Raw genomic sequence first — 27,781 nt, forward strand, 5'->3', positions numbered from 1 at the left:
GTACTCATACCACAGTTTGAGATGCACTGCTCTTTTCTTGCCAAGTTCTGTGTGTGATTTATTGGTGTCTTTGTAGTGAAGATGTTCAAATCTTAACTGGAGCTGTCTCCTGTGATTTAGAGGCTGTTATTGTTGCTGTTTGTATAATGTTAAACAGAGCCAAAACGCTGCCTCAGCCTCCTGCCTTAGAGATGATGCTCTATGGACCAACAAGAACATACTGCCTCCTCGTAACATATGTGTGTTTTTGCATCATTTAGAAACCTATTGAGAGCTGAATGCACTCTTATTATATATATATATATATATATATATATATGTATATGTATATGTATATGTATATATATATATATATATATATATATATATATATATATATATATATATATATATATATATATATATATATATATATATATATATATATATATATATATATATATATATAATCTCCTATTGCAAGTAATTTATAACAAACTTTTAAAACCAGGCTCTGATATCACTTCAATTTGTATCTGTGTTGTTATCATTTTTCACAGTTTAGGATATTCAAATTTCTCTTTTGCAATTACATGATTTTCCACTTCACTTTTGCCTTCAGATGCCTAGTCCAGGTCAAACATAAGACTGAACAGGTCTAAGCCAGGTTGTGTATGACTAAACACATAAACTCAAAACTAAAACAGATCTGGACTTAAGCTAATTTGCTACAGTTTTTCTTTAGCTTTTAATTTTGCCACTCTTTAGCTGAACAGTTTGTACTGAGAGATTGGCCGATCTGCTATTGACAAAAGTCGCAGCCAAGTTCATGTTTGATTTCCTTATTTGGACAATTCACAAACGAAAGACAAAATCAAAGAAGGAGGTGCGGGACTGTCTTGACTAACTGTGTGGAAGATACTGGAGATAACTGTTTGTACCAAAACAATCAACTATCAAATGACGAAGCCCTTTAACGTGGATGACTATTTTTGACACGTACAACATTGACTCATCTCACTTTTAACTTAAGTCATGGCTGAATTTCCCTGCATTCCCTACAATCTTGACAGCCACCTTCTCATTCCTCAGTAAAGCTAAAGCTACAGTTAAAGAACTACTAGCATGCTAACTGTGCATTTTCTGATTATTGGGGGGAACAAGCTTTATAATTAGATGCAGGCATTACACATCTGACTTATTTTGACCTTAAGAGCTGCTTATTCAATACTGGAGCCGGACAAATTTAGTACGACAACATGGAAAAAATAAGGTACAGAGCCTTTAAGTCACCATTTCTATTTTATTTTGGAAAAGCCATCCTTTTTTTCTAAACTACACAAATAAATTGGTACAGCAATCATTTCTTTAAGGACCTTGATAAAGTTGAAATAATGGGATTGGGGTGGAAGTAGTGTATATAATATTTTTGCTCTTGCTTTCAAAGCAATTTCCTGTTTGCTTTTGTGTAATCTTCTTGGATATTACATCAGCAATTGAATGGGAGGCAATTAAAGGTTAAATAAAACAAATACAAAATATTGTAGCTAGGATACCACACCACAAGAAATTAGATTATCGTGAACATAAAAGTACGATTACATTTAAATGAATACAGAGGGATATTAATTGATTATACCTGAGGCAGGCCTTTGTTTTATATGGATGATTAGGAGCACATTCTGCATAAATCCCAAGGTGTTTCTCATAAAAGCAAAGTAAGCAGTGCATTTTAAAATGTGCTGTTTGTCAGAGTTATTGATTCTCACAGCAGCACTGTGTGTACATCTGTGGTGGTCATGCTGCGAAGTGGGGGACAGTGACCATCAAAGATCATCATTTACCCAGCATGCTTCACTCCCACGGCCACATTGGGATTTCTAAAGAGCTATGAATACAGAAGTTATGTGAAATGCTCCTAGCAGCATGTCTACAGCCTCTCAGTTATTGTAGAGCTAATGCAAAGTGACTCAAATGACTGGTGTGTGAATTAGAGCACGCCGTTCTAACCAGCAGAGAGGATCTGGCCTCTTAAAACTTTTACAATCACATATCTCGGTTTGAGTGTGTACCGTGTGCAACCTCTGTACCAACCCTAAGTACAATTGTTACTGTTTTTATGACACTATTGTACAGTATTCTTTTTGTGTTCATTTCACTATAAATCCAGCAGTCAATCACATCACTTTAATTAACACTGCAGGACTATTTAAAGAGTAGAAATAGCTTTAAAACATACAGACACAGTATATATAATATTTAGCATAATAGTATTTTCCATTTATTTCCCCCTCTCTAAAAACTAGCCACATATTATCTGTTTTAATCTGTATTAAATTCTCTTCATCCCTGGCTGCTTTAACAAAGTGTCAGGCATTTGCAATATGAATTAATGTAGCTAAAGCTGCCAAGCCCCCTTGGGGGTCAGTAAAGTTGAATTAAATAAGAAGGGCAAAGGCTTTATGCTAGTTTCATGCATATGGTTGAATTAAAGTCTTGCATGGCAATTGTTTTGACATACCGTGCCAAATCTTAATGTATGTTTCTGAGTTATGAGCAGTTCTTTGTGTAAATAAGCACAATGATATGCAGGCAGGTGTTTCTTGAGAAAGGTCCTGGTGACTGTGGTCTCTTATAAGTTATTCAGTGGCCAGTAGATGAGCTGCTCCTAGTTCCATGATGCTTGCTTTTGTGAGGAGTCATGTGATTGGCTGTGAGCTAGAGGATCCATGCTGGAGCTGCCCTGGGCTCTGTGACTGAGGGGAAAGTGGAGCAGTGCTGGGAGCCACAGGCAGAAAAACCCAGGCCTAAGTAGGACAGGAGCAGAAACAGGCCATGCGCGCTGCATACTGACATGACAAGGAGACAGATAGAACATCATAAGCTCTTCAGCTCAACCACACAGTCTGCTTTTATGTGCCTGCTGAATGTAACCTGTTTGCCTATATGTCACCCTACTAGGGCTATAAACCACAGTTTGCACATACAATGCAATTCATTTTAACATTCAGAGGTCACCTAGCAAATCTTGTTATTTTATATGTAAATATTAGAGCTCTAGTGGACTAAATGTTTTCTTGGATGACTTAAGACATGCTCTATGCATGCATCTGCTTCAAACTGAGATGCATACAGAAAAGTCACGTTGTATTTATGTAAAAAGACAAATCAAAACTCACTCCAAAAACTCTAGCTGCCTCTTTTCATGCCCTCACCTGCTGCTGTTCTAATACATTCTTATGGTCTAAATAAAATAATTAGATGGCTAATAAAAAATGATTGTTGATAAGAGACAAAGGCCTACAGTCACAGTAAACATATGCACTCTGTTTGACCATAAAAATGTATTATAAATATTCAACTTTTTAGCCGATGACATGAAGCAGTCAGTGGCATTGTGGGTAATCTTTGGATATTTTGCACTGAAAATTGATATTAGCCTACTTATGACTGAGTCACAACAGAAGTTGCTTCTGTGCAGTGCTAATGAGCCCATTTCTAAAAGTCGAGCCTTCTCCATGAGGCCAATGGTGTGTCATGAGGACTATTGATTGCTTTGTTATTTGCAGATGAATGTGCAAAAGAAATGATGAAAATAGCACCATTCACGTCACTGTATTCAGCCATAGCAAAAGCACTGCTGCTTTACAATTGATTTCTTCCCCCTGTGTCTCCTTACAGGACACCAATGAAATCGTTGCTATTAAAAAGTTCAAAGACAGTGAAGGTAAGAATGATTTTTATGAAGATTTTTATGAATTTTGTATGAAGTATGTGCTTTGTAATTCATCATTCATTGGTCGTGTCTGTACAGAAAATGAAGAGGTCAAAGAAACCACGCTTCGTGAGCTTAAGATGCTGCGGACCCTCAAACAGGAGAACATTGTGGAGCTCAAAGAGGCATTTCGCCGAAGAGGAAAGCTTTACCTGGTGTTTGAGTATGTGGAGAAGGTCTGTATTTCAGACATGTATAATCTTGTACTTAGAACCTGTGGTAAAATCACAGTGTTTCAGACACAGCACATCTTGTGCCTGATGGCGTGGTGTAGAATGACAGTTTTTATTTTTCTCTTGTAGAACATGCTTGAGCTGCTGGAGGAGTTGCCCAATGGAGTGCCCACAGACAAAGCACGCAGCTACATCTTCCAGTTAATCAAAGCTATTCACTGGTGCCATAAGCATGACATTGTTCATCGAGGTAAAGGGCTTTTTTACAAACTACTAAAGCATATTCACCTGTGACAAAACATATACCTGTGACAAAACTGTAATGATACACTTGCCAAACGCACGTCACTGTGCAGCACAGCACTGTAATTCACATGAAGTACCACCAAGAGAATATGGCTTTCCAACAGGTCAAAAGTAGGTCTATACTAGGCCTAAACTAGAGCTAAACTAGATCTGAATATAATTGCATGTGGACTCACTGGACATAGGCCAAAAATGTGTAGAATAGTTTTTAAATTACCCAAAGACTAAAACTACCGTAGAACCTATGTACCACCAGAACCCTCACTTATCTTCAGTGTTCTACATGACGATCATTTTTAATTCAAATACTGAAATAGATTCCAAATTGACTTTTTACTTCTTCATGACATGCCTAAAACCTAAAAAGACTGATGGTGTAGCAATTTTACCATCTGTGCTTTTGAAAGCTGTACAATTTCTCCATCAAATTGTAACAAAAACAGCACTCTTCTATTCTTATCATGAAACAATAGCACAGAGCTGCGAGTTGCTGTGATGTGCTCCATCTAACCATTGTATTATTCACACAACGTGAGTCTTTGGCGCATCAGTGGGAGCAGAACAGGAAACCAGATGGCCCTTGTGAGCTTTTGGCACTCGGGAGGCAGCAGAGCAAGCCTCCAAATGGCCCGTGGTATACCCAGGCATATACAGGAGCAAGGCTAGGACTGCACATTTGAGACTTGTCTGTGAATATTCATTTGTTCCACTTTTTGTGAGATTTTTAGCAGAAATGGCAGGGGAACAGGTGGTGCTAAGAATCATGGTACTAGTAGTGGTGATGTAATAATGCCAGCTTCCTCCCCATCTGTGCTCCTCTTCCTCAGATATCAAGCCGGAAAACCTTCTCATCAGCTCCGAGGATGTACTCAAGTTGTGTGACTTCGGTGAGTGTCTAAAGTTTTACACAGAGGTTAGATATAATTGTAATAGGAGACAAAGTTATTTATTTATTTATTTTTCTATCACAAGTTATACCAGTCAACCATTCACATTGTAATTTGCAAAATTTTTCTTTCCTGTTTAATGTTAAATTAAATCATTTTATGCCCTCTCCCTGTATCACTAAATAAATAGACCTAACATTGTTACCACCTGCTCATCAAAGACCATTTTGTTTTGTTTATAGTTATTCACACTTATCTGTATATTCAGCTCCATAGCCATATACTGTACTCATAAGTTCAAGCCATCCTTCACTTGTTGCAAGTTCATCACTATACCCCTAGGGAAACTCTGACCTTTACTGACGGAACACTCTATCGATGCAGAGTTTATGTTGCTCTTGCCAAACTTGCTCCATTTCATGTGGTCAGCATTTATGCAAATGCTTCCCATGCACTGCATTGTTCTGAATGAATTGTGTTGTGAAAACAAGCATTGAATCAATCTGCTAGCGTCACAACAACAAAACAGGGGGAATGATAAACATGGCATATCCGGCATCATGTAAGCAATCTGGAGTGAGAGACGCAGACCTGCTGTTTGCTCTGTGTCAGCCAAAGGCTCCTTCAACAGACTCAGGGCACAACACAGCACTGAGTCTATACATGTGGGCCACTGTTACCTACATCCTGGATTCATTGGGACTGACATTAATGTGTAAACCCCCACTAGCTTGTCTACTCAGTCAGTTATTAAGAGAGTAAAGTGGATCCCTAGAGCACCAGCCCTACAAACCATTTTCCACTAAAAGTATTTTCTTGACCAAAGGCAACTTATTCATCAACTGATGCAATGATTTTACACTTTGATTAGTTACATTAGTTAAGTTATTGCTTAAAAGGTTGAGTTTGTCCAAATTTTCTTCCCAGAGGCCTTGAAAGTCTTCAGGCTGGGAAAATGTTCATTCTTTTATCACTTGAATGCGCTTGTTGAGGTTCAATGTTTGTTATTAATTCAATATTACGCAACATAGTCTGCCCTTATGTTGATCACTTTCAGTGTACTCATGACAAGTCTTGACTGTAATATGAAAGATTTATAGATTAACACTTATTTTCTACAATCTGCCATGTATTATTTTGTTCATTAATGCCCTTTATAACAAGCACATCCACTAATGGTTATTTCTCAGTAATTAACAAAGGTAAGTATTGATTTTTTTTTTCCTCTGTATTGAAAGCCTCCGTAAACAAGTGTTAAACAAAGCAGAAGATTGATTTGCCTACGTTTGCTGTGCTGCTGTGCTCCCAGAGGTCTCATCATCTCCTATTCAGATGTAGCTTTTACCTTAGCCAGCTCCTCCAGGCTTATTGTACACTTCTGAATCCTAATAAGCTCTCAGAGAGGTACCCACCAGTCATTTTTGAGGTCTCAGCATGAGGGGAATATCAAAAAGCTGCTCATTATACTTATATTGCTCCCTCTGTATTCTCCTGCCAGGCTTCGCACGTAATCTCTCCGAGGGGACCGACGCCAATTATACAGAGTATGTGGCCACAAGATGGTACCGCTCTCCGGAACTGCTTCTGGGGTATGCCATATTTTATTTTTTGTGTCCCATTCCTCACAAGAATTTAAAGAAGTGGTTACTTTCATTATTTTAGAACAAGCAAAATTCCTTGTTAGACTGCTTTGAAATTTTTTTTGAAAGTTTTGGCAATATTTCAGAATTCATTTATTTATATATACACGGGTTTACTGGCAAACATCATTTCAGGTCTTCAGGCTCATTGGAAATTGAAGTGGTGGCCTAAATCTAGTTGAGAGAGACTATTCCTAACAAAACCTATATAATTCAGTCCCTACAAAGTTTGTACGGCCTGAGTAGGATACTGACTATTCATATTTTAATTTAGGCCAAACAGTCAGTAGATTAAATTATGGGGTTATTCTCTAATCTTTACTGTTGTAACCACACCTTCCTCCTTGTTCCCAGGGCTCCATACGGTAAAGCAGTGGACATGTGGTCAGTGGGCTGTATTCTTGGGGAGCTGAGCGATGGGCAGCCTCTGTTTCCAGGAGAGAGTGAGATCGACCAGCTTTTCACCATCCAGAAAGTCTTGGGCCCTCTGCCTCCAGAGCAGATGAAGCTCTTCTACAACAACCCTCGCTTCCATGGGCTGCGGGTACCACCAAAACAACTCTCTCATCCTCTATTCTATGACCGCTGCTGCATGTATTTGGTCATTTGAATCACCATAATAGACTACTTCTTTCCTTTTTTTCATTGTAGTTTTTACCATCTTGCAGAGTGACTTTAATGAATATATACAGTGAGCTGTAAAAGAAAATTTGCATTTGGGTCAGGGCCTATTTATATATCCTGTATTTTGCCTTAAAATGCATTTTGAAATAATGTCTATTTCAGCCATTTTTAGGAATCCCGTGTCAGTGCTTTTGAAGCTGCTGCACCTGAACCTATAAATTATATACCTACAAATAATATATATAACAAACTATGGCCTGGGGGCTAATATGGTTGTAAAGGTGCATTATGTAACTTTTCTGGCGGAACGTCTGTCACCTGCTTGTTTCTATGGATATGTCCTTGCATTACCTGGAATATTTCACAGTATGACATTAACCAGCTCTACTTTACATTTGTTAAATTACAGGTGGTTTTACTGCTCAAAAATACCGTAAATTCTAGACGATAAGCCTCAAATTTTTTCTCACACTTTGAACCCTGCGTCCAATAAAACGATGCGGCGAATATATGGACGAATTCTTTGTTTGGCACATTGTTCATTCATATATACGGTATATGGTTTGGCAACACAGTAGCTATACACAGCATGAGTGCAGAAAACACAGCTGTCTGTGCAGGTAACATAGGTAACGTAAGTTGCATACTAGCTAGCGATATTGTTAGCGTGCTTAAAGAGTTTATCGCTGTGTGATAAAATAAGTTTTGATGCTAAACTAACATTAGTGAGGGGCATACATCTTACCTGTATGCGTAAATGACAAGAAGAAACGTCTCAAACGTCAGTAGCCGGACATCCACTCATACCTGATTGATAGAACTAGTCCTGCCCCTGGGAGAGCCTGAAATCTGCTGAAATCCTCCAAGACACTGACATGATACAGACAGGACAGCGGGCCTTTCCACAGGAGACATGCGCCGTATAGAGCCCGGGGAGAGACGGGGATGATGTGCCAAGGAAGATGCTCGTTTGATCATGATTTGAACTGTTATTTTGTGCTTCATACACGCATCCTCCTCATGGAAAATACACAAACAAATGTAGATGATGCAGCTTTTAAGTTAAAAGCAACTGATGTGGCTGTGGAAGAAGGAAACCGAGCTGCTGCGCATGAGCTCGACATCAGTGAGTCGATGGTGAGACGTTGGCAATGGCAGGGTGACGAACTGACTCAATGCAAAAAGGTGACAAAAGCTTTCAGAAGCGATAATAGCAGATGGCCCTAACTTGTTAACATTCTTGAAGATGTGGACACCTGCGGCTTATATTCAGGTGCGGTCTATATATGTATAATTTTAAAATTTTGTTAAAATTTACTTGATGCGGCTTATATTCAGGTGCACTCAATAGTGCGGAAAATACGGTAGCTAGAGAAAAAGTTATTCTGACTGTGAAGATGTATAGGTTAAATGCCATACTGTGAAATATTCCGGACAAAGCACCAACACCTCCACAGAGAAAAGAGTTTGACGGATCCTCCACCAGAAAAGTTACACAATGCACCTTTCAAGTTAAGATCAATTTTAGTTGGCCCTCAAGCCTTCTGGTGAATTAGCCCATTTTCTCATAAGCAGTAATTTTTACAGCAAATTTTAAACGACCTGTCATCATAACCTCAATTACAAACCTTGACCTTAATGTTCCAAGCTTTATTAAATGTGTGGTGGCTCAGTCAAACCTGTATGTTAAATGGAACCATTTAAAGTGGCATTCAGGTTCAGATATGTTTCAGTATGCAGCCCTCAGTGAAAATATTTTGAGTTTAGCTCTGCAATAAAAACAATACTGTATTATAAAAGTCCCATGATATTAATTTTGGTCCTGTCTCCCACCTTCTAAGCCACATAGGATTTTACCATCAAAACCCTCCCCTCTGCCCTCCATCACTCGTGATCTATTGACTCGCTGTTTTCCATTCGCCTCCACTCCTCTCCTCCCTTTTATTTATCTTCTCACCCTGCTATGTTTCTACACTTGTTTTTTTGCTGTGCCGTGACTGATTGGATCTCAATGAGTCATCCTGTATCATGTATTCTGTATGCTGTGTGAAGCCTGCTGGTGCAACAGACCTGGGTTGTTCTTCTTCTCTTCCTCCTCTTTGCCCACGCCTCAGGATGTAATTATTAGAGGAAACTAGACCCCTCTCTATGCATTGCTTACTGTGAAAACCACTGATAATAAGACTCCTCTTTGATGCCATTTCAGTCGCTTGTAGGTGGTCAAATTATGCAGAAAAATAGAACATAGTTAAGATGTAAACTGGATTATTCAGCAAGTTTAATGATCTGTTTGACTGCTTTTAAGATTCAAGCCAAAAACGTTCTGCCAGTATGGTGACAACAGTTTTCTACATTCGCTGCCATATAATTTAGCAAGAATAATATGATGAATTAGCATATGATATCATCCAAGTGTAATAAATGTAAACTTGTCAAAACAATTAGAACACATATTATTGTAATATTCTGAATAGGAATTTCAGTCTTAAAGATATTTTTGTAGTGTATTGTTTTGTAAATAATTTCCAGTTAAATACCACAATACAAACATACATGTTCACCTTGATCTAATCTAGATCACATAATCCAGCACTCAATACAGACAGCACCTTTCTAATACAGCCCCAGGAAACCAGACGCTTTGATTGATGGCTCTTTGAACCAGGCTGCACCAGGCTGGACACCTGCTGTGATATTTATGTAACACTGGAACAAAAAGAACAGCCAGTGGACATTTGACATGAGCAAACAGTACATTTAAAGGACTTTTACAGAGAAATGGAAGTCAAAAGCAACAAGCTACCACAGCCTAGAGCTGGAGAAGATGTTCCAAAAAACTATCAAGCTTTATATGTCAATGTCCCTGACCAGGAGTTATAAATACAGATGAAATTTGTGAATCTTATTTTATGCTTCTTGGGTCCAGAGAAAGAATTAGTGGCAAAAATAGTGGAAAAGAGGCTTTGTGTGGAGCAAAACAATTATATAATTGGGCAAATTACATTTAATGGGAGTTATTCACTTAGCTTCTAATAAGCACAAACACAAAAGTCATTAGACCTATAACAAAGAACGGACAAATTATTACATAAGCCATTCTAGGTAGATGAGTCACAGTGTCTTTTTTTTTTCTTTTTTACTTGTTGATTAAAATTTTCAAACAATGTTAATTCATAGCATTGTGTAATCTTTATAGTTGACAGTTCCATCTCTCATAGAAGCCTCTTCCATTTTAGTTCCCAACAGTGAATCACCCTCAGACACTGGAGCGCAGATACCTGGGCATCATTGGTGGAGCTCTGCTGGACCTCCTTAAGGTAAAAAATCTCTATAGTGTGTGAGTGATTTTAACAAAAATATTAGCTTATTATATTATTTCTATATTCACATTTTGCATATCTTCAGAAATACACCAGTGATTCTAACTTACTTTTTAGACAACCTATTACCCACCTCTATCAATAGCTGTTTCTAACTTAGGTTATACACCTACACTATTAAAAGCTGAGCCTCTGTCCGCACCACCCCGTTTTTCTGAAACAACTAAAAGCCCTGTTTTTCATGTTATAATTGCATGACTATTAGCATTATGTTAACGTCGTGGCGGCTGCAGTATTTCTTGGCTCATATCTTGCCTGGTGCTGCTGTGTCTGCTGTTAACTGGAGTTACATGTTGAGAATGTGGGCAGCACTTGTGGACTCTTTCTCCAGCAGATAATGACTCACTGCTAACACAATGTCATCTGAGGCCTGGCTTTAGCAAGGACCTGCATCTCAAATGTACAGAATGTTTAGAGAACTACTGCTGTTTGTAAGCTGCATCCTTATAATAATTACAAATTTTACTTCTAGATGCATAACTTTGTAAAATTGTTGCTGTCTTTGAATCAAAGCGCCCCCACAATGTGTCCTGGTGTTTTTTGAATGCAAGTGTTTTGCATTTGTGTGGCCATACTAGCTTGTCAAATCATCTCATCAGATCTGAGAAGCTAAGCAACGCCGGGTCTGGTTAGTACTTGAATGGGAGACTGCAGTGTTGTGCATGAACGAGTTCAAAAGAACGCGTTCATTGAACACGTTCATTTTTCAGTGAACTTTGAACTGAACGCAACACTTTTGTAAATCAAGAACTTGAACGTGAATTTGTTCAAATTATGTGTGATGAACGACGTACGTCACTGTTGGGGTTCAGTTAAACTCGGAATTAGTTTTCACCTGACGAGTGACGATCTGCTCGCACTTCACCTCGTGAAACCACAGCCGCGTGTCAACGCGAAGGCGACTCCACCGGCAGCTTTAGCGGAACGTACGGGCTCTTGTGTCTCTCAATGGGAAGTCAATCAAACTTGACTGGGCGCGTTTAGCTGCTTGTATTTACCTTCTGTACAGGCTGACCACGGCAAACGCAAGGATTTCAAAAGAAAATGTCATAGCACTAATTAACAGTGTATGTGGATCTGGGCTCTTTCACATGATACTCAACTGCCCAGGGAGCACATGTGCTGATGGTAAATGCACAAATACAACAATAGATACATGCTCTCTGTGGATTTTGACGGGGACGTTCGTGTAGCGTCAAAAAATAGGATGGATCCTATTTTCTGAAATCTACACGCACAGGACGTGCTGCTCGCGCGCATAATGGTACATATGTCAGTAACGCGCGTCACAATGCTTTTTTAACCTGGATTGAAATGGTGGGTTTTTCGTTTTTCTTCATACAAATTTGCTAAAATCACCGCGATTCAGCAGCGGTGAAACGCCGGAGGTGCGCCCGCGTAACCGTGATCCTGAGCGAAAGGACCGACGCAGAAGTCCGCGCTCCACCGAGATAAACGCAGCTGACGCCCGATCGCACTCGGGGTTCTCTCAGGGGCGGTCCGAATTCCAAGTTCTAGTCCTGGTTTGGTCCTGGTGTAGTCTTGGTTTAGTCCTGTTCAGTTCTGGTTCAACTGGTTCACTGGTTTAGACCTGTTTCCTGGTTCAGTTCTGGTTTAGTCCTGGTTCAGTCCTGATATAGACCTGGTTAGTCCTGGTTTAAGTTCTGTTTAGTCCTGCTTCAGTTCTGTTTAGACCTGTTTAGTCCTGGTTTAGACCTGTTCAGTTCTGGTTTAGTCCTGGTTTAGACCTGGTTCAGTTCTGTTTAGTCCTGGTTTAGACCTGGTTCAGTCCTGGTTTAGACCTGTTTAGACCTGTGTCCTGGTGTGGTTTTCCTGTTTAACCTGGTTTGCAGTCCTGGTTTAGTGTCCATATACGGCGCAAAAGTTCAGCATCTTAACAGTTCTTTTGGTGAGAGTAATTTAAAAGTGCTGCAATAGTCGTGTAATGTTTTAAATTTTAATGTATGTAACAAATGACTTAGAAATGACAATAACAAGTCATAAATAACATGTTACAGTTTTAAAGTCACTTGTCCAACAGTGATCTTGTAAAGTTGTTGTAAACTAGAAGTCAGTTTGAAAAATAAATGCAGCCTTTCATTTACAGATCTCATCTAAATATAAAATGAACTGAACTTTGAACTAGTTCAAAATTAAAATTGTGACTATGAACGGTCACTTTGAACAAGTGTGAACTGAACTTTGAACTAGTTCATGAAAAGTGTGAACTGCACAACACTGGAGACTGGTTGGAATAACAGGTGCCACAGTGGGGCAGTAGTGGCAAAACTGTCATTGGGCCCTTAGGCAAGACACTTCACTCACATTGCTTAGTAAGAAAGTGGAATGTGTATGAGTGTTGGTAGTGGTTGGAGGGGCTGATGGTGCAGATTGGCAGCCTTGTTTCCATCAGTCTGTCCCAGGGCAGCTGTGGCTACAATAGTATCTTACCACCACAGAGTGCGAAGTGAATGAAAACTGCACTGTGAAGTGCTTTGGGTGTCTTGAAAGGCACTGTATAAATGCAATGACTAATTAATTAATTAATTTGGATCAAGGCTGTATTTGCTGCTGATAATTTCTTGCTTTTGCTTTGTGTTATATTGAAAATATAAGATATTGTTCTTATTGCATTTAAGCATTCTTGGTTAGTACTGGTTATTTCATAGGGTCATTTTTAGTTCAGTTTACAGAATATTTTTAGTAGAGCCCGACCGATATGGATTTTGCTGTGGCCGATATGAAACCAATATAATGGAAGTTGGAGCTGCCGATAGCCGATATAATCACCGATATATTTAGTGATGTAAAAATTCACTGTAAATGTTGAATTGTTTAAAAAACTTAGGTTTGGCTCTGGTGGATTTTAAATTGGGTTTATTTAGGCAACATTTATTGTTATTCTGCCTCTTTACATCATATTTACAGACAGTAGGTTGACTTAATGTTATTTTTGCATCACATTCTAGACACTAGTGATGGGTATTCCAGTTCTTTTTAGAGAACCGGCTCTTTTGGCTCGGCTCACTAAAAGCTGCTGGTTCTTTTGGCTCCCAAGTGGCTCTTCAGATTGTTTTGTTGCAAGCAGGACTAAAGCACGTCTAAAGCAGGACTGAATCAAGACTGAACCAGGTCTAAACCAGGACTGAAAAAGGACTAAACCGGGACTTATTTATTTTATGCTAAACTACAGTCAAATATGTTCGTTTTTTTATTTTATTTTATTTTTTTAAAATCCTACTTACACGCAAATTTCTCAAAGTTTCGTTTTGAGCCGCTGCTGCTGTCAAACCACGAATCTGCACGCGGCGTGAAGAGAAAAAAAGTGAGAGAAAGAGAAAACACGGCTCCCAATAAGGATCAGGCTCCCGTCGTTCCCTTTAAAGAGCCGGTTCTAAGAGTCATTTCGTTCGCGACGGACCCATAACTAGTAAAGAAAGTAGCGCTATTAGCCTTTAGCCGTAAATACATGCGCGCCGCGGTAATTAATTATATGCGCAAATGTCATAATTCAGACCTCTATTCACAGCTCATTTACATATCAGTGCAGGTCCAGTAGCAAATATACGGCCAATATAGTCACTTTAGAACAGACCAATACAAAACAGTCTGTTTATGTGCGGGAGCTACAGCAGCTAACCCATAACAAATGACAAAAACTAGCTTCAGAGTCGACATATTTCCAACACTCACCGCTCATACAGGCTCCTCCTCACATCACAAATCTGCACTAATAAATGTCCTTTTAATCCAGACTCAAACCGATTGTCCGTAAAAAGAATATAATCTCAGTGTTTGGATCTGTGTCTGCAGGTGTAAACAAACACACGTGAGTGACGCGACTCTGTGGTGTGTTCAGGGACAGTACGGACACACACAGACAAATGACTCCGTAGATAAATACTGATGTGGAGCCACATATTAGGACATTTATCTGTCTGTAAATTGGATTAAATGAACAGAATGTAGAGAGTCTAAGCTTTATAATGAGGTATAACATGCCCACGTGAAATATCGGCCCCTATCAGCAAGCATATTGGCCGATAGCCGATATGCCTAAAGTTGCTCATATCAGCCGATAATATCGGCCAACCGATATATCGGTCGGGCTTTAATTTTTAGTGTGTCTTACATATCATTTGTGTATCCTTATTTTTCACCTCTATACAGCAAATTAAATCAGCATTTTGAAGTAAAGTATTGCATTCTTTTCTCTACTGATGCACAGCACAATGTATAAGAAGTTAATCCCGTCTGATTAATTGCAGTAAGACTACACAGAAACAGGTGTTGAGATTTATTTATTTAACTGAGGAATTTGTCACGATTACATTTCACACGTTGCTGTTTGGTGACACAGCGGCGTGGAGAAGGCTGACTTTTATGATAATGGCGCCGCTGACTCATAAAGACACAACTGTTGAGTTTTTGTGAGGAGAGGGGCATTTTGAATTTTAGGCTGGACTATTGTTAATATGAATACTATTTTACTGTAGTGCAGGGTTGGTCAATGATGATGATCTATCAATGCCATTCCTGCGCCATTCTGCTATTTTGGACAAATCATGATATCACTCATCAAGCTCAAAGACTTTTCCCCACCCACCTCTCCTAATGGCCAGCTTTGTAAGAGTGACATGTGGATTTAACCAATTTCAGAGAGGTGTGAACTCTCAGGAGGAGCAGAAGACTTTAGGCAATGTAAAAATACTAAGTGCATGAATTGTGATAATTCTACCCCATCTGTTAATCTATCAGAACCTGCTTCTGCTGAACCCCACTGAGCGCTTTCTGACTGAGCAGAGTCTGAACCACCACGCCTTCCAGAACCTGCGGCACGTGGACCGTCCCGGGCCGCCCACCCCCACCCCAGTCCGCTCGTCCAAGAGGAAACCCCACCATGGAGATAACACCACCCCCAGCAGGTCAGCCCTATCACACAACCCTCTCGTCAGAAGAATGTATTCACTCCTTAATGATGGCTTGTCTGTAGCTTGTGCTAACTAATAATTAGAGGTTGTGCCATAAAAATCATGTTTTATGAAACAACAAAAACTATACCAAATTTAAGCTTGTTTTACATATGCACGCCTCTTTCACAACCTCCTTTCATTTCCTTTCTGTTGGTCCACTCTAGGCCTCTTGTCTGGACACTTTAACCTCAGTATCTTTCACTCTTAAATGTACAAAATATCTAAATCTGAATTTATCTTCAATAGATTTAGCATGAGCTAGTTGGTTCGTTACATGTGTTTGGTCACAGTAAATATCTCTTTCTTCAACAAGAAATCACAGCACAATCTTATCTTGTGTACACTCTGACTGGCATTGGTAATTCACAGATAACTGCCTGGTCAAATCTATTCGTGAGCAGCTCTGAATCAGTCGCGTCCCTGGAGCTGTTCCATTTGTACACTGCTGTCTGAGCTCATCATCTGTGACAGCTGTAATTTTTGGCCGTCTAAAAAAATTCACACTGTTCATTTCTCTAATAAAGATGTTGCTATAGTTACATGGCTGTGTGATTCAGTAGTTCTGATGGTGAATGTTGGTTAGATTTGTTAGATAGTTATGCATGATCTGTGGTTTATGTAGCATTCAGTCAAAGTTAGGTTATTTATTTTCATTTAACGAAAGTATTAGTATTTGTTTCTCTCATAGTATGTATATTAAATCCTTTAATTACTCAATAAATATCTTCTAAGGTCAGAAAAACAGTGTTAAGGAAAAATAAGAATGTAAATATACATTCTGAAACTAAACAGTATTCAAATTGGACTATTTTTCTTCAGGAGCCATGGAGGAAAGAGCTCAGGAAGTCATCGCTCCAGCAGCAGGGAGTGCTCCAGTCTGCCACGTCAGGAAGACCTCCAACCAAACAACGACTGCTTCCTTAACGGCAACATGCCTGCAGCCCTTAACCTCAGCCCCACCCTGCACCCCAAGAACTACCAGCCCTCCCTCTTCAACCACTCCACGTCTTGCAACATGGACCTGGCCAGCAGCAACTTGCCACACCTGCTCAGCTCCAGCGAAGGCCAGAGTACAGCTGACTTTGACATCAGCCTGGGCTCCGATGGATACCTCAAATCCAACTTCCGCTCTCAGACCCGCCATTCGTTTGTGGAGGGGAAGACCAATACACTTCAATCAGGAGACAAGCATAGCCGGCACTATATGGACACACACGGCTCCGTTCCTGCCTCTAATAAGTTTGCATATTTGAACTTATCCAAAAGCTATGGCAACCTCAGTGATGCTAAATCGGTGGGTAATCTGAACGATGTGCACCTATATGCAGACGAGCCCACCTCTCGATACTTTCCCTCAAGTTGCCTTGACCTGAGTGCGGCCCCGGGCAGCCCCGCGTCCCGCAGAGTGGACCGGCTGGGGCCCATCAGTCGAGGCAGTATGCGCGATAGAGAGAGTAACACACTGGACTCCTCGTACAGGCGTTCGTCCACACGTCATAAAGGCTCAGAAGACTCAGAGGAACCAGGGGAGGACAGAGGCCACGGGCACTCCCTCTCTGCCCCACACGATCCTCTGTATGGACAAGGCTACACCAGCCCCTTCTCCTCTCAGCAACGCCCCCACAGGCACTCGATGTATGTGCGGCGGGACCACCAGAGGACCCACGAGGAGGGGCTCTCTGTAGGCCAGGGGATCCCCACCAGAGCCAGCAGCCTCCAGCTCCTGTCCCCACAGCTACAGCACCGGACGCTGCCTCGCCATGCTGCCTCGTCCAGAGAAGATGACATGAGCAGGGTCAGTCGCTTTTCACTCACTGATCTAAGAACACACCATGGAAGCTAATCACTGGTCTACATTTTTGTCAGATTACAGCAAACTGTAACTATGTACCTAGTATCTACTCTAGTGCTACCTAATTATTATTATGATCTTAGATTTTAAACAGACTTACCAAAATGACAGGATTATGCTCCAAGGTGGGAAGTTATTTGTTTTCTTTATTTACACTTTGGGAAAATTACCTCAAATAATTAGCATTTTCATAAATTCAGCATTAGTGTTTTGTTTTCTTTGTATCACCTACTTGAGTACAATTATTACTTCTCTAGCAACCTCTGAACACACCACAAACACTGCTGTTAAAAGTGTCTTTGATCCACGTAGATGTATTTATACTGTATCCACACACATACTACGCACTGGTATATATTTACTTTGTGCTTTGCTTGTGCTGCAGTGCTGAGCTCACCTCATGCTTCATCATGTCTCCATTAACAGAGCGAACAGGCTCCCACTGAGGTCAGCCACAGCAGACCCCCCATAAGAGACTCAACACGGGACAACACTGCATCTTTTCACTCACAGCGGCAAAAAAACGAGGTCCGACATTGTGCCTGCACCCACCTCTCCCCACCCACATCCAGTCTCAGCGAGTGTGGTGTGGGTGGATTCTGCTGCTGTCATGCCCTGCTCTCTCTCCTCTCTCTCCTCTCTCTGCATCAGATGCCTCTTCATTTTCTCTGTGTGCTTTGCTTCCCTCTCATGTGACTATTATGATAGCACAGTCACTGGAGAAAATAACAGTATAGCCTGGAATTTATAGCTACTGCAGTTGGTAAATCAATATTTTTTGGGGTGTTCAGGTAAAATGAAAAACTCTAAAGTGTTCGGCCCCCTCATTTCTCAAGTGACCATCACATGTTATGAATTAGGTCGGCCTGTATCACGAGCAGCAGGGAGAAGATGGCAGCTCAAGTAAAGAGAACCGCAACATCTACAGTGAGTCGATGCCCCGGAGGGTGGGCAGCTTTTACAGAGGTGGGTTAACCTCACCAAGCAACTATACTATATTGCATACATGTGGTAGAAAACATACCGGGGCATATCCTACTGATACTTTACAGTGACACCACATTAGGGGACGGGCAACTATCCTCCACAGACCTACAAAGGTCTATGGAGGAGACCACAGTTACCATGGTGACACAATGCATACATTAAGGAACACAGCCTGAGATTTTAGATCGTCTGAAAAATACTAAATTTCTTTAAACAACATATTTTCCATTTTAAGCGTTTGATTTTAAACAAAAATGGTGAGTGTGACTAACTGAAAAAAGTTGACTAAATACATTCTTTATGGCTGAATTGTGAAAACAAAGCTCAGATGAAAATCTAACTTGAGAGAGGTTCAGCCTGAGCAGTTGGAACATGTATAACTCTAAACATTTATAAATAATATCATGCTAGACTAATTTAACGGTTACACACAATAAATGCTAATGGGACAAATAGCACACATAGCTAAAAGTACTACATGAACTATCCATCAAAAACACTTTTCAGTCCACAGTACCCACAAAAAAGCATTGAAATGGCCAAGATTAATGATGATTTTTGTCCTGTACTTTGAGTAGTCCCCTCTCCACGCCCGGATAACTCGTTCCATGACGGCAGGGGACAGAGGGCAGGGGACAGCGGCGGCTTGACAAACCACTCCAAGCGTCAGCCTGCCTTCGACCCGTGGTAATTATCTCTGTAACCCTCCTTCCCTTCAACAGCCTGTTATGCGTCGACATCAGCTACACTGGGCTGGCTGCTGTTAAGTGATGCGTTTATTTGATGGTTGGATTAAAGCCCTGTTGTAAGTGACACTGTTTTACTAATTGCAAATATGTTTTTGTGTTTTTGTTTTTTCTAAGGAATGGTCCAGACACTGTAGTTTTAAATCCTGAACCATCCAAAGAAAAGGAGAAGCAGGGTTTCTTTAGAGCAATAAAGAAGAAAAAGAAAAAGTCTCAGTTGGTGAGTAAATGTGTATATTAATAATGTCATTGCTATTTTTCAGGCATAAGATGACCATTAAAATCCAAAACACATCATGATAATGTATTCATTAGTGGGAAAAATTATAAGGCCGTTAGTGAATTCATCCTCAAAAATTGCAAGTTTAAAGACATGAATGGTAAAGATACTGATGACTAGAAATGCAAAATCTTTCCAGTTACGATACAATACTTATACTTTGGTTTGAATATCTGATGATATCCAGTATCAAACAATATTGGTATGCAGAGTGAAAGTCGCTTACAAATTACTAATGAAAATTATTTAAATATGTTATTGTTATCTATTATTTAAGTAACTATAGCGGCACTATATAAATTTAAGTGCAACTGTTGTAGGCTCTAAGGCCAACAATGTCAGTAAATAATCTTATTACGGTACATTATTTGGCTTAACCCAGACCAATATCCTGGAACAGATTCTCAATCATTTTATTTCTGGGTCTGACCTGATACCCAATGCCAGTATTGGCATTCCCAGTTAAACTTGCAGCTGCCAGTTCTTGTGGGGTGTTCCCAGTCTGCAGTGGTCCTTATCAAACAGGAAGGAAAATCGGGAAACCACAGAGGGGAATCCAAGTGTGCCTGGTGGTCTTATGTAACAGATGAAGTACTGCAGCTGAATTTGTTGAGGACATAATAGTAAATGAGTGGTTGTAATGTTACGCTTTATTGTTGACTGTTCCTTGCTTGTCCACATCTGTATTTCCTTCTCTTAAAAGCTTGTGTTGCACTGACCATTTTTCCCTGTTGTTATAGTCGTGCTTCACTGTCCCGTCCCATCTGTGCTGTGCCTCTGTATTACAGATTGAAGTGCCAGATCGAAGACCTCCCGCCCTCAGGAAAAGTCTTTTCCCTCTGTTTAGCCCAAAGAATCACATAAAGCGTAGTTCGTCTGTGAGAGTTCTCCCTGTAGTGTCCTCTCCCATGGTACATGTTATGCACCTCTTCTCTATGTCCTAACTTGACCCAAACTGCACGCTTCACATTATCAATTTTATTATTATTGTTTTTACATTTTTCTGTGTTTTGAACATCTCACTAGTAAATCATGGTCACACTGACCAGATCCAAGAATGAAAAGATGCAGATATTTGTAGTTGAAGATACATGCAGTATTATGTTTGGATCTGGAAGGTACATTAGTTTATTAATTATACCTTTTTCCAAGTAGTTGCTGCTAGAGTAGGGCTGTACAGTACATGCGATGGTATTGTAATCAAATTAATATTTTTACAGTAACTTTTTCTGTTTTCCGTGTTATGTACTTTTTACAGTAATGGTCTAATCTGAACATAAAATTGTGTATGTTATGGTGTAATTGGTTTATATATAAACCAGTTACATCAATAGTCACTACAGTTTTGTTAGTTTATCTTTGGAAACTCTGTCAAATGGAGTATTGAATCCAATAGAGATGTCCTTTGTTGTCCTTAGTTACATACAGTGTATTGCTAATATTGTGCAGCCCTAGTCAGTGATTGGTACCACGCTGCTAACAGCATGTCTTTTAATTATGATCTGAGGAGGAGTGAGAGAAGCTGTGTCTTTCCATGGTTACTATTACGGCATGCATCCCAATAATCTATCTGCTCTCTTTTTCCAATAATTATGCCACACTGTGTTCAGACAATAATTAAAATTGATTGATATATTTGTAAAATGTGTTTATATAGTCTGAAATGTTTAGCCATCTCAATGCAGACAAACACTGTTGGAAATCTGTGTTTCTATTTTTACATGACAGTTTGTTCAGATGTGGCGAGGGGTTATTGCGGCACAAACACAGTCTGGTTAGTTAGAGAGAAGCAGGCTAGATGCACTTCACATTAGGAGAGTAGCTCACTGGCTCAAATCTCTTTCTCCTCAGATCTAAATGCATTTATTGAAATAGATGCATGTCATGTTTAATAATGACAGCAAGATCACACATTGCAGTTGTATCTTGTAACAGTAGCTTCACAAGAGCAAGGACAACACACCCACAAATGTGCTTAAATCACGATGAGACATTTTACAGTTTTAAGCACATGTTGTCCGTTAAAATGTGTGGATTTCAACTGTACTTAAGTCTGAGAACATATCTGAATAGAAAATAACTGTTAACATTTGGGGCAGGTGCCCAATGAGGATAATGTCCTTCAGAAGTCATCCAGATCGGGACATCAGAGCGGGCGCCACAGATCCAGAGACAAGAGCCGCGAGCGTGACCAGGAACGAGACAGGGACAAGGACTGGCCTCCAGAGAAACTGTCTGATTCACACTCGCCGGTATGAACGTGAAAAAGATATGTTTAAGGTCACGATAGCTGCATGTACAATGACAAAAACACATTCACATGAGTTATAAAGCAATTTTTTTGGTATTTGAGCTGTCTGTCTTCTTTTCTAATTGTGTCCGTCTTGACTTTGTTTACCTTGAATAGGTTGTATTTGTTGCATGGAGCTATAGTTACATCCATGTCTTGTTGTTCCACCCACACAAATTGTAACTCAATCAACACTAATACTTTGACTAAAATAGAATAACTATGGCTGGTCATTCTTGCTTAATAAATTGTAGTATATATATAAATTATTTAGAAAATTGTATTCCTACTTATACTATATACTATAATTACCAGATTTTCAAAACTTTGTCCATTTCAGAGTCAGCCCCTGAAGTCACTGAGGAAACTCCTCCATCTGTCCTCCTCATCGTCCAATCAAACAGCTCCCTCCGACATGCGCTACCCGTCAATGCCCAACCCCGGCTCATCTCAGGGCGGGTTTGTGGAAGGTAGGGGTCACTCCGGGGTCAGTACGCCCCAGATGAAGGCCCGCCAGTACCCGCACCCCTCCCAGCTGGAACCTGGGTGGCACACCTCTGCTTTAGGACGTCCAGAGGGCAACCCCTATCCCGAGCAGATGAGCATTAAAACAGGTCAGAACGGGCACGGTTTTGGACGGCCTTCACGCTCCCGGATTCCAAACTTAAATGACCTAAAGGAAACGGCTCTGTGATTTAAGCTCACTGCTCCACTTTCTATGCCTCCTTTTGTTGCTCCTACTCGCTCCTTGCATAACACCACACCTGCCGCACACACACACACAGCACTGATGCCAAACACTTGCTTGCTAAAGGTCCAGTACAGGCCTTGGTATGTCTTAATTTTTTAAAGCTTCCATGTTTGATAGACTTTATATTATTATGTAATTCTGATTATAATTTGTACTATAATTATAAATATATTACAGATCATATATATATATATAAATATACATATATATATATGGATAAGGTAAAGTATAGATTTGTGTAAGTATTTTTTGTTTCTATGGATAGATCTCTGGTACATTTTATTATGTAGTCTTTACTATAGGAACCTAAGGCATTTTAACACAGCCACTTTAACATTGTTTAGGTCAGTAATGTTGGTAACTGTGTGTTCATCTCACCAGGGTTCAGCTGTTGCCTTTGGTGGAGTATGAGTGAGAGAAATCACTGTAGTGCAATTAATATTATAGTTTTTTACGGTGCGTTCACATTTGTCCTGGTTTGGTCTTGGTATAAACCCAGTTTAAGTCCTAATGTAGATGGCCTTGTTCCAGTCCTGATTTAGTTCTGGTACAATCTTGGTTTGCATCCGGGATGAGTCCCAGTTTAGTCCCAGTTTTGATGTGGTAATTGTGCAAATGTGAACGCACCCTAAATGCTTAACTAAGAGGCTTTTTTGGGGCTGTTTATGACTATTAGAAATGCAGCCATTTTAGAAAAACTGGTGCCCTAACTGGAGAGAAAATCTAAGCTACAGCGCCCTCTGTAAGACATTAACAGGCATTACACATTAGAGCTAATAATGTACAGTATTATTTTCTATACAGGTGTTAAATTTTAATTACAGTGGAGATGACTGTACTTAAGATACTTTTGGTACAATTTAAAACATGCAATTCAAACATGAATCCATTATATGTGAGACAGTATACAGATAATAGAAAGATAATAGAAAGAAAATATATATTATGTTGCACTGCTTTAAGTAATTATGTGTCACAACAGGTTTGGTTGGTGCTGTATCCAAACGAAATGTTATGATACATTTACAAATATATTTATTTTAACTGCCGTAAAGATGTTATTTATTTCTTGTCTTTAATATTGTGGTCTTTATGAGGTCATTTTTACAGCAGTTAGAAGAAGAAAAAGCCATTCTAGATGTATCACTTCATTTCAACTGGTCACGTGGACATTTTGGATACTTTTTGTGAAGGAACGTCATATCACATTGAGTGCCATGAATGAACATTTTTGCGTGGATCCTCTTTTGTTTTATTGTTGCACTTTGAGAAGCCTGTGTGAGGCAGCAATACCAATATGACTTTGTACATTTTTCCTAAACGTGGCAATGACTGGGAAACAATTTATGGATTTTTGATGGGACAGTTACTATGAACTTGGACTCACATCACGAGTCTCTATGGATCCTGGTTTTGCTGAAGGAGCACTGTGTATTATATTAATACTGCTGTGACTACTGTTATTGGTAATGTTTATAACAGAAAATGTTTAATTGAATCAAGTATGAAGTTTGTGCTTTATTACAGACACAAATTAGTAGCATAGTCAGTGTTTTCTGCTTATTTTCCTTTGGGACAAAGCATTTTCATCAAAACAAACACAATAAAATGCTCATACGTTTTAGGACATTTATGTTTACATGTAACAGTGAACCTTGAATAAAACAAACTTATTAATTTGTTGTTGATTTGACAAGATTCATTTAATACAGTAAATTTAAAGAAAAGTATGTTTGATGCTTCAGAGTTCATTATATTATGCATTTAATGTAGTCAGATATTTTTTGGGTACCCATGCCTATAAATGGAAAGTGAATATTATTACTACTATTATTATTATTACTAGCATTTTTGTCAATTGTATCCATCATCCAACCTGAAGATATAGAGTATAAGCCGTAAGTGTAGGAAGTCGCAGTCATCATAATACTAAGTGGTATTATCAGTCCTTATTGCACTACTTTTTTCTGGCCTTATTTTAATATAATGAATGTATGTAATAATGTACAGTATATGTACATATGTATGCATGTATAATGTATAATTCCCCTATCATTTGATCATGGGATCAAACCTACTGAATGTTTCATTACTAGTTTTAATTGGTTACAGATGTTGAGTAACTTTCAGCTTTGATCTTTACTTTCCAGTTTAAGGTTAGAGTTAGATTAAAGAATCTTCCCAAATCACTGTGCTGCACAGTTTGTTTTGCAGTGTCCATCTTCCTTCACATTTAGCAGCTGTGTGGCTCAGAGCATGCACTTGTTCAAACACATAAGCAGCTCCATCCTCAAGGCGATACGGGTGTGCCAGCCCAGGGGCAGGAGCCGGACGTACCGGGCGACAATAGGAGGTCTCAGAAGGTTCTGAACTGTGGACGTCCTGTCTGAGTTCCCATAAAACACCTGGGAGGAAAGGAGCAGGGTTACAGAGGTATGGAGCTCAACAACAATCTCTATTTTACAATTAAGTAATTACAGATGTCACTGTGGATATTCATACAATTTTTATTTTTTATTTTGGAATAAACAAATAAGTGTGGTGTTATTTGACATTTGAATTACAAGGATTTTTGTCCTCTTGAGACTGCCAAAACCAACACCAGGACAAAAAAAATCTTAGAAAGAAATATATTCATATTTGAGGACTCCTGGTGGGTCAACTACATAACATTGTGATTGATCATACAGTCAGAATGAGTTGCTATGTCTTCTTTCTAAAAATGCATGATCAGCTTTCTCAGAACAGATGTACACTAGTGAAAACAAGATTTGCTAGTTTAAATTTTCATCTGATTGAAAGAAACCAGTGATAGAAGCCAGTAAAATGTTTGAGTGGTTGTCCAGGGCATTTTCACACATACACAAATACTTTTTCCTTCAGTGGACAAGTGTAAAAACAAGTCTGGACATGCCGCTGAGCTCTGAATCTCCCTGCACAACCACAGTATACGAAAGCCTGAAAACTACAGTACAGTCTTGTGTGTTTGTGCATGTTTGAGCATATTTGTATTACAAGAGATACATAACTATTATTAAGTGAAGTGTGAAATCGGGTGCGTCTGGTCTACAAGCAAGCTACCATACTCCATGTTCAGAATAGAGCTAATTATTAATTTGGAAAGGCAAGTTTGCATTACATATCGCAAATGTGTTATGTTTTTTACTACTAAAACCTCTGTAATTACTGGACCAATCTGCAGAAAACTTAAAACGTCTTCTCCCTATATGTTTCACTTTAAATGAATGACCTGCACTCCATCTATATATCAGTATCTCTGTTTATGTCCACTGCTCCCACCCTGTTGTTGCCAGTCTGGTCTTTGTAGTAGACCCAGTTGAGGTTGTCCACGGTACGGTACTGGAGGCTGTATTTGGTGATCCATTCGTCTGCATCACAGCGGCCCTGAGTGAGGATCCCAGACACGACTGACACCTCCTTCAGGTCAATCTGAATCCACTGGAACTGATCATTGAACTTAGAAAGCCACGCACATCTGACAGAGAGAAATTTAAACTTTCAACAAGAGGAAAATTAGCCTGATTTTTTAAAAGAACAAATTAACAAATACATGTCGTGATATGGTCTTATAGCAAGTTATGGCAATTTTTATATAGCTGATAAGTAAATAAGTAAAGAGCTAATCTGTCATTACCTAAACTAAATAACTTCAGTTATTCACAGTTGTGCATTGTACCAACCAAAGAATTAGCTATTAACAGTGTTTTGGTGTGTGCAGTGGTTTACCCAAAGCCCTGGCTGTTGAGGCGGGCCTTGTTTGGGAGCCATGAGGTGTACCAGCCCAAGTACTGGTCCTGGCTGGAACAGCTGATCTGGTCTGAGATCACAAACCCAGATTCAAAACCCAGAGGTCGGTGGTACGGGCACTCTGTGAGAACAGAATTTATAGAAAAGAATATGGTGGTAGCTCCTTAATGGTAACATATTTGGTTAGGGGGTAGAATTTTTTACATCATTAAATTGTTACAGTTTAAGAGTCATTTTGTGGAAATATAAAAAATATATTTTACTGTGACCAGGCCAGTTATCAGGGAAGGAAGTCCTATTTTGAGACTCCTAATCTTGCACAGGTAATCTGATTTCCTCACAGTGTCACAGCATACCAAGCTATTTAAACCACCACAAATTAACAGATTTTAGAGAAAAGCTTTATCACACTGGGTGATAATTTGAGAGTGTGGTCTGGAACACTGGGTGTCCGATACTTTAAAATAGGCTTGAAAACTCATGCTAAAGTCTTTGTATGTATTATATTTATTAAATAAACTATTAAACTTTTTCCATTCATTTTGATTTGTTTATAATGTGGAAAAATATTAATGAACGTTAGGTGTAAGTGATTTCAGCCAACATGGTTCATTTCAATCTCCTGGATGCAGGTTGATGTCAAATATCTAATATCAGCACACTGCTCATCAATACCTCTATTTTTTTTTTACCATTAATGCTTCTGACCTGGCATACAGCTGAAGAGGGAGTTCTGGGAGGCTGTGATGGATGAGACAGGGCTTGGTGTGGGTGGGACAAGGCTTGGTGTGGGCTGGGTTGATTCACAATCACAGGTACACGCTCTCATGTCACTGGTCCATGACTCCAACAACATCTGATCCTCCTCCTGCAACCCCTCCGCCTGCACATCCTCCTGATCATACAGCATATGCAGGCAATTAAACTATCTGGGGTTTGACATTACTAATTTAAATGTGATTGATAAAAGTATCCTACCTCTTGTGAATGAACAGCAACCATGACTGGAACACATTTTCAGGTGCATCAAGTTAGAGAGCAATTTAAAACAATTATTAGAGATATGTATTGAATTTAGGCTAATCTAGGATGCTTCACCATTCCTATTCAAGGCAGGACTAAATTTTTACAGGACTAAATCAGGACATCACTAAGTAATGATCTACTCTAATCGAACTTGAATTTGAATGAAAAGGAAAATCAGAGCACTACCTGAAAGTCTATGTACCTTCAACAGTACCTGTACCACAGTTTGAGAATCTCTGTTGCAGCTCATATTGGGTCTGGGACTTACCCTGAAGTAGAAGGAAGAGCACAGCAGCTCGAAAAGGTAGCTCCATTTTGTTCAAATGGATACAGTGTGTGTGATA

The 27,781-nt window shown here is 39.5% G+C and overlaps 2 protein-coding genes across 3 annotated transcripts; one reads left to right on the forward strand and one right to left on the reverse strand.

Annotated features, from left to right (window-relative positions):
* Positions 1 to 3,613: 3,613 nt before the first annotated feature.
* Positions 3,614 to 24,295, forward strand: LOC110154695 (cyclin-dependent kinase-like 5). Of its 2 annotated transcripts, XM_055164426.1 has the most exons (16): positions 3,614 to 3,706; positions 3,794 to 3,930; positions 4,057 to 4,177; positions 5,061 to 5,120; positions 6,619 to 6,709; positions 7,115 to 7,304; positions 10,621 to 10,701; positions 15,523 to 15,689; positions 16,557 to 17,532; positions 18,016 to 18,117; positions 18,450 to 18,555; positions 19,155 to 19,263; positions 19,440 to 19,542; positions 20,391 to 20,513; positions 21,702 to 21,854; positions 22,233 to 24,295. In XM_055164426.1, exons 2-16 carry the CDS (start codon positions 3,835 to 3,837, stop codon positions 22,584 to 22,586), a joined length of 2,832 nt encoding a protein of 943 aa, XP_055020401.1. In that variant the 5' UTR covers positions 3,614 to 3,706; positions 3,794 to 3,834; the 3' UTR covers positions 22,587 to 24,295. The 2 variants fall into 2 exon arrangements, with proteins under 2 accessions (XP_055020401.1, XP_055020402.1); XM_055164427.1 differs by lacking the exon at positions 20,391 to 20,513.
* Positions 24,296 to 24,892: 597 nt separating this feature from the next.
* Positions 24,893 to 27,751, reverse strand: LOC110154887 (retinoschisin). Its single transcript, XM_020918935.1, has 6 exons — positions 27,706 to 27,751; positions 27,390 to 27,415; positions 27,120 to 27,306; positions 26,391 to 26,532; positions 25,944 to 26,139; positions 24,893 to 25,048 (listed from the first exon to the last, which is right to left on the reverse strand). The coding sequence occupies exons 1-6, from the start codon at positions 27,749 to 27,751 to the stop codon at positions 24,893 to 24,895; spliced, it is 753 nt and encodes a 250-aa protein (XP_020774594.1).
* Positions 27,752 to 27,781: the final 30 nt, after the last annotated feature.

Source organism: Boleophthalmus pectinirostris, unplaced genomic scaffold (genome assembly GCF_026225935.1).
Source record: "Boleophthalmus pectinirostris isolate CB_2022bp ecotype Guang Dong unplaced genomic scaffold, ASM2622593v1 HiC_scaffold_7, whole genome shotgun sequence".
Classification (NCBI taxonomy): domain Eukaryota; kingdom Metazoa; phylum Chordata; class Actinopteri; order Gobiiformes; family Gobiidae; genus Boleophthalmus; species Boleophthalmus pectinirostris.

Bases quoted from the DNA above. Each gene is read 5' to 3' on its own strand.
- LOC110154887 (XM_020918935.1), bottom strand. From the start codon at position 27,751: ATGGAGCTACCTTTTCGAGCTGCTGTGCTCTTCCTTCTACTTCAGG. The intron at 26,533-27,119 runs GTCAGAAGCATT...CTGTTCTCACAG, and splicing joins CCTCTTCAGCTGTATGCCAG to AGTGCCCGTACCACCGACCT. The intron at 25,049-25,943 runs GTGGGAGCAGTG...CTTTCCTCCCAG, and splicing joins ACCAGACTGGCAACAACAGG to GTGTTTTATGGGAACTCAGA.
- LOC110154695 (XM_055164426.1), top strand. From the start codon at position 3,835: ATGCTGCGGACCCTCAAACAGGAGAACATTGTGGAGCTCAAAGAGGCA. The intron at 7,305-10,620 runs GTACCACCAAAA...CTTCCATTTTAG, and splicing joins CTCGCTTCCATGGGCTGCGG to TTCCCAACAGTGAATCACCC. The intron at 20,514-21,701 runs GTACATGTTATG...CATTTGGGGCAG, and splicing joins CTGTAGTGTCCTCTCCCATG to GTGCCCAATGAGGATAATGT.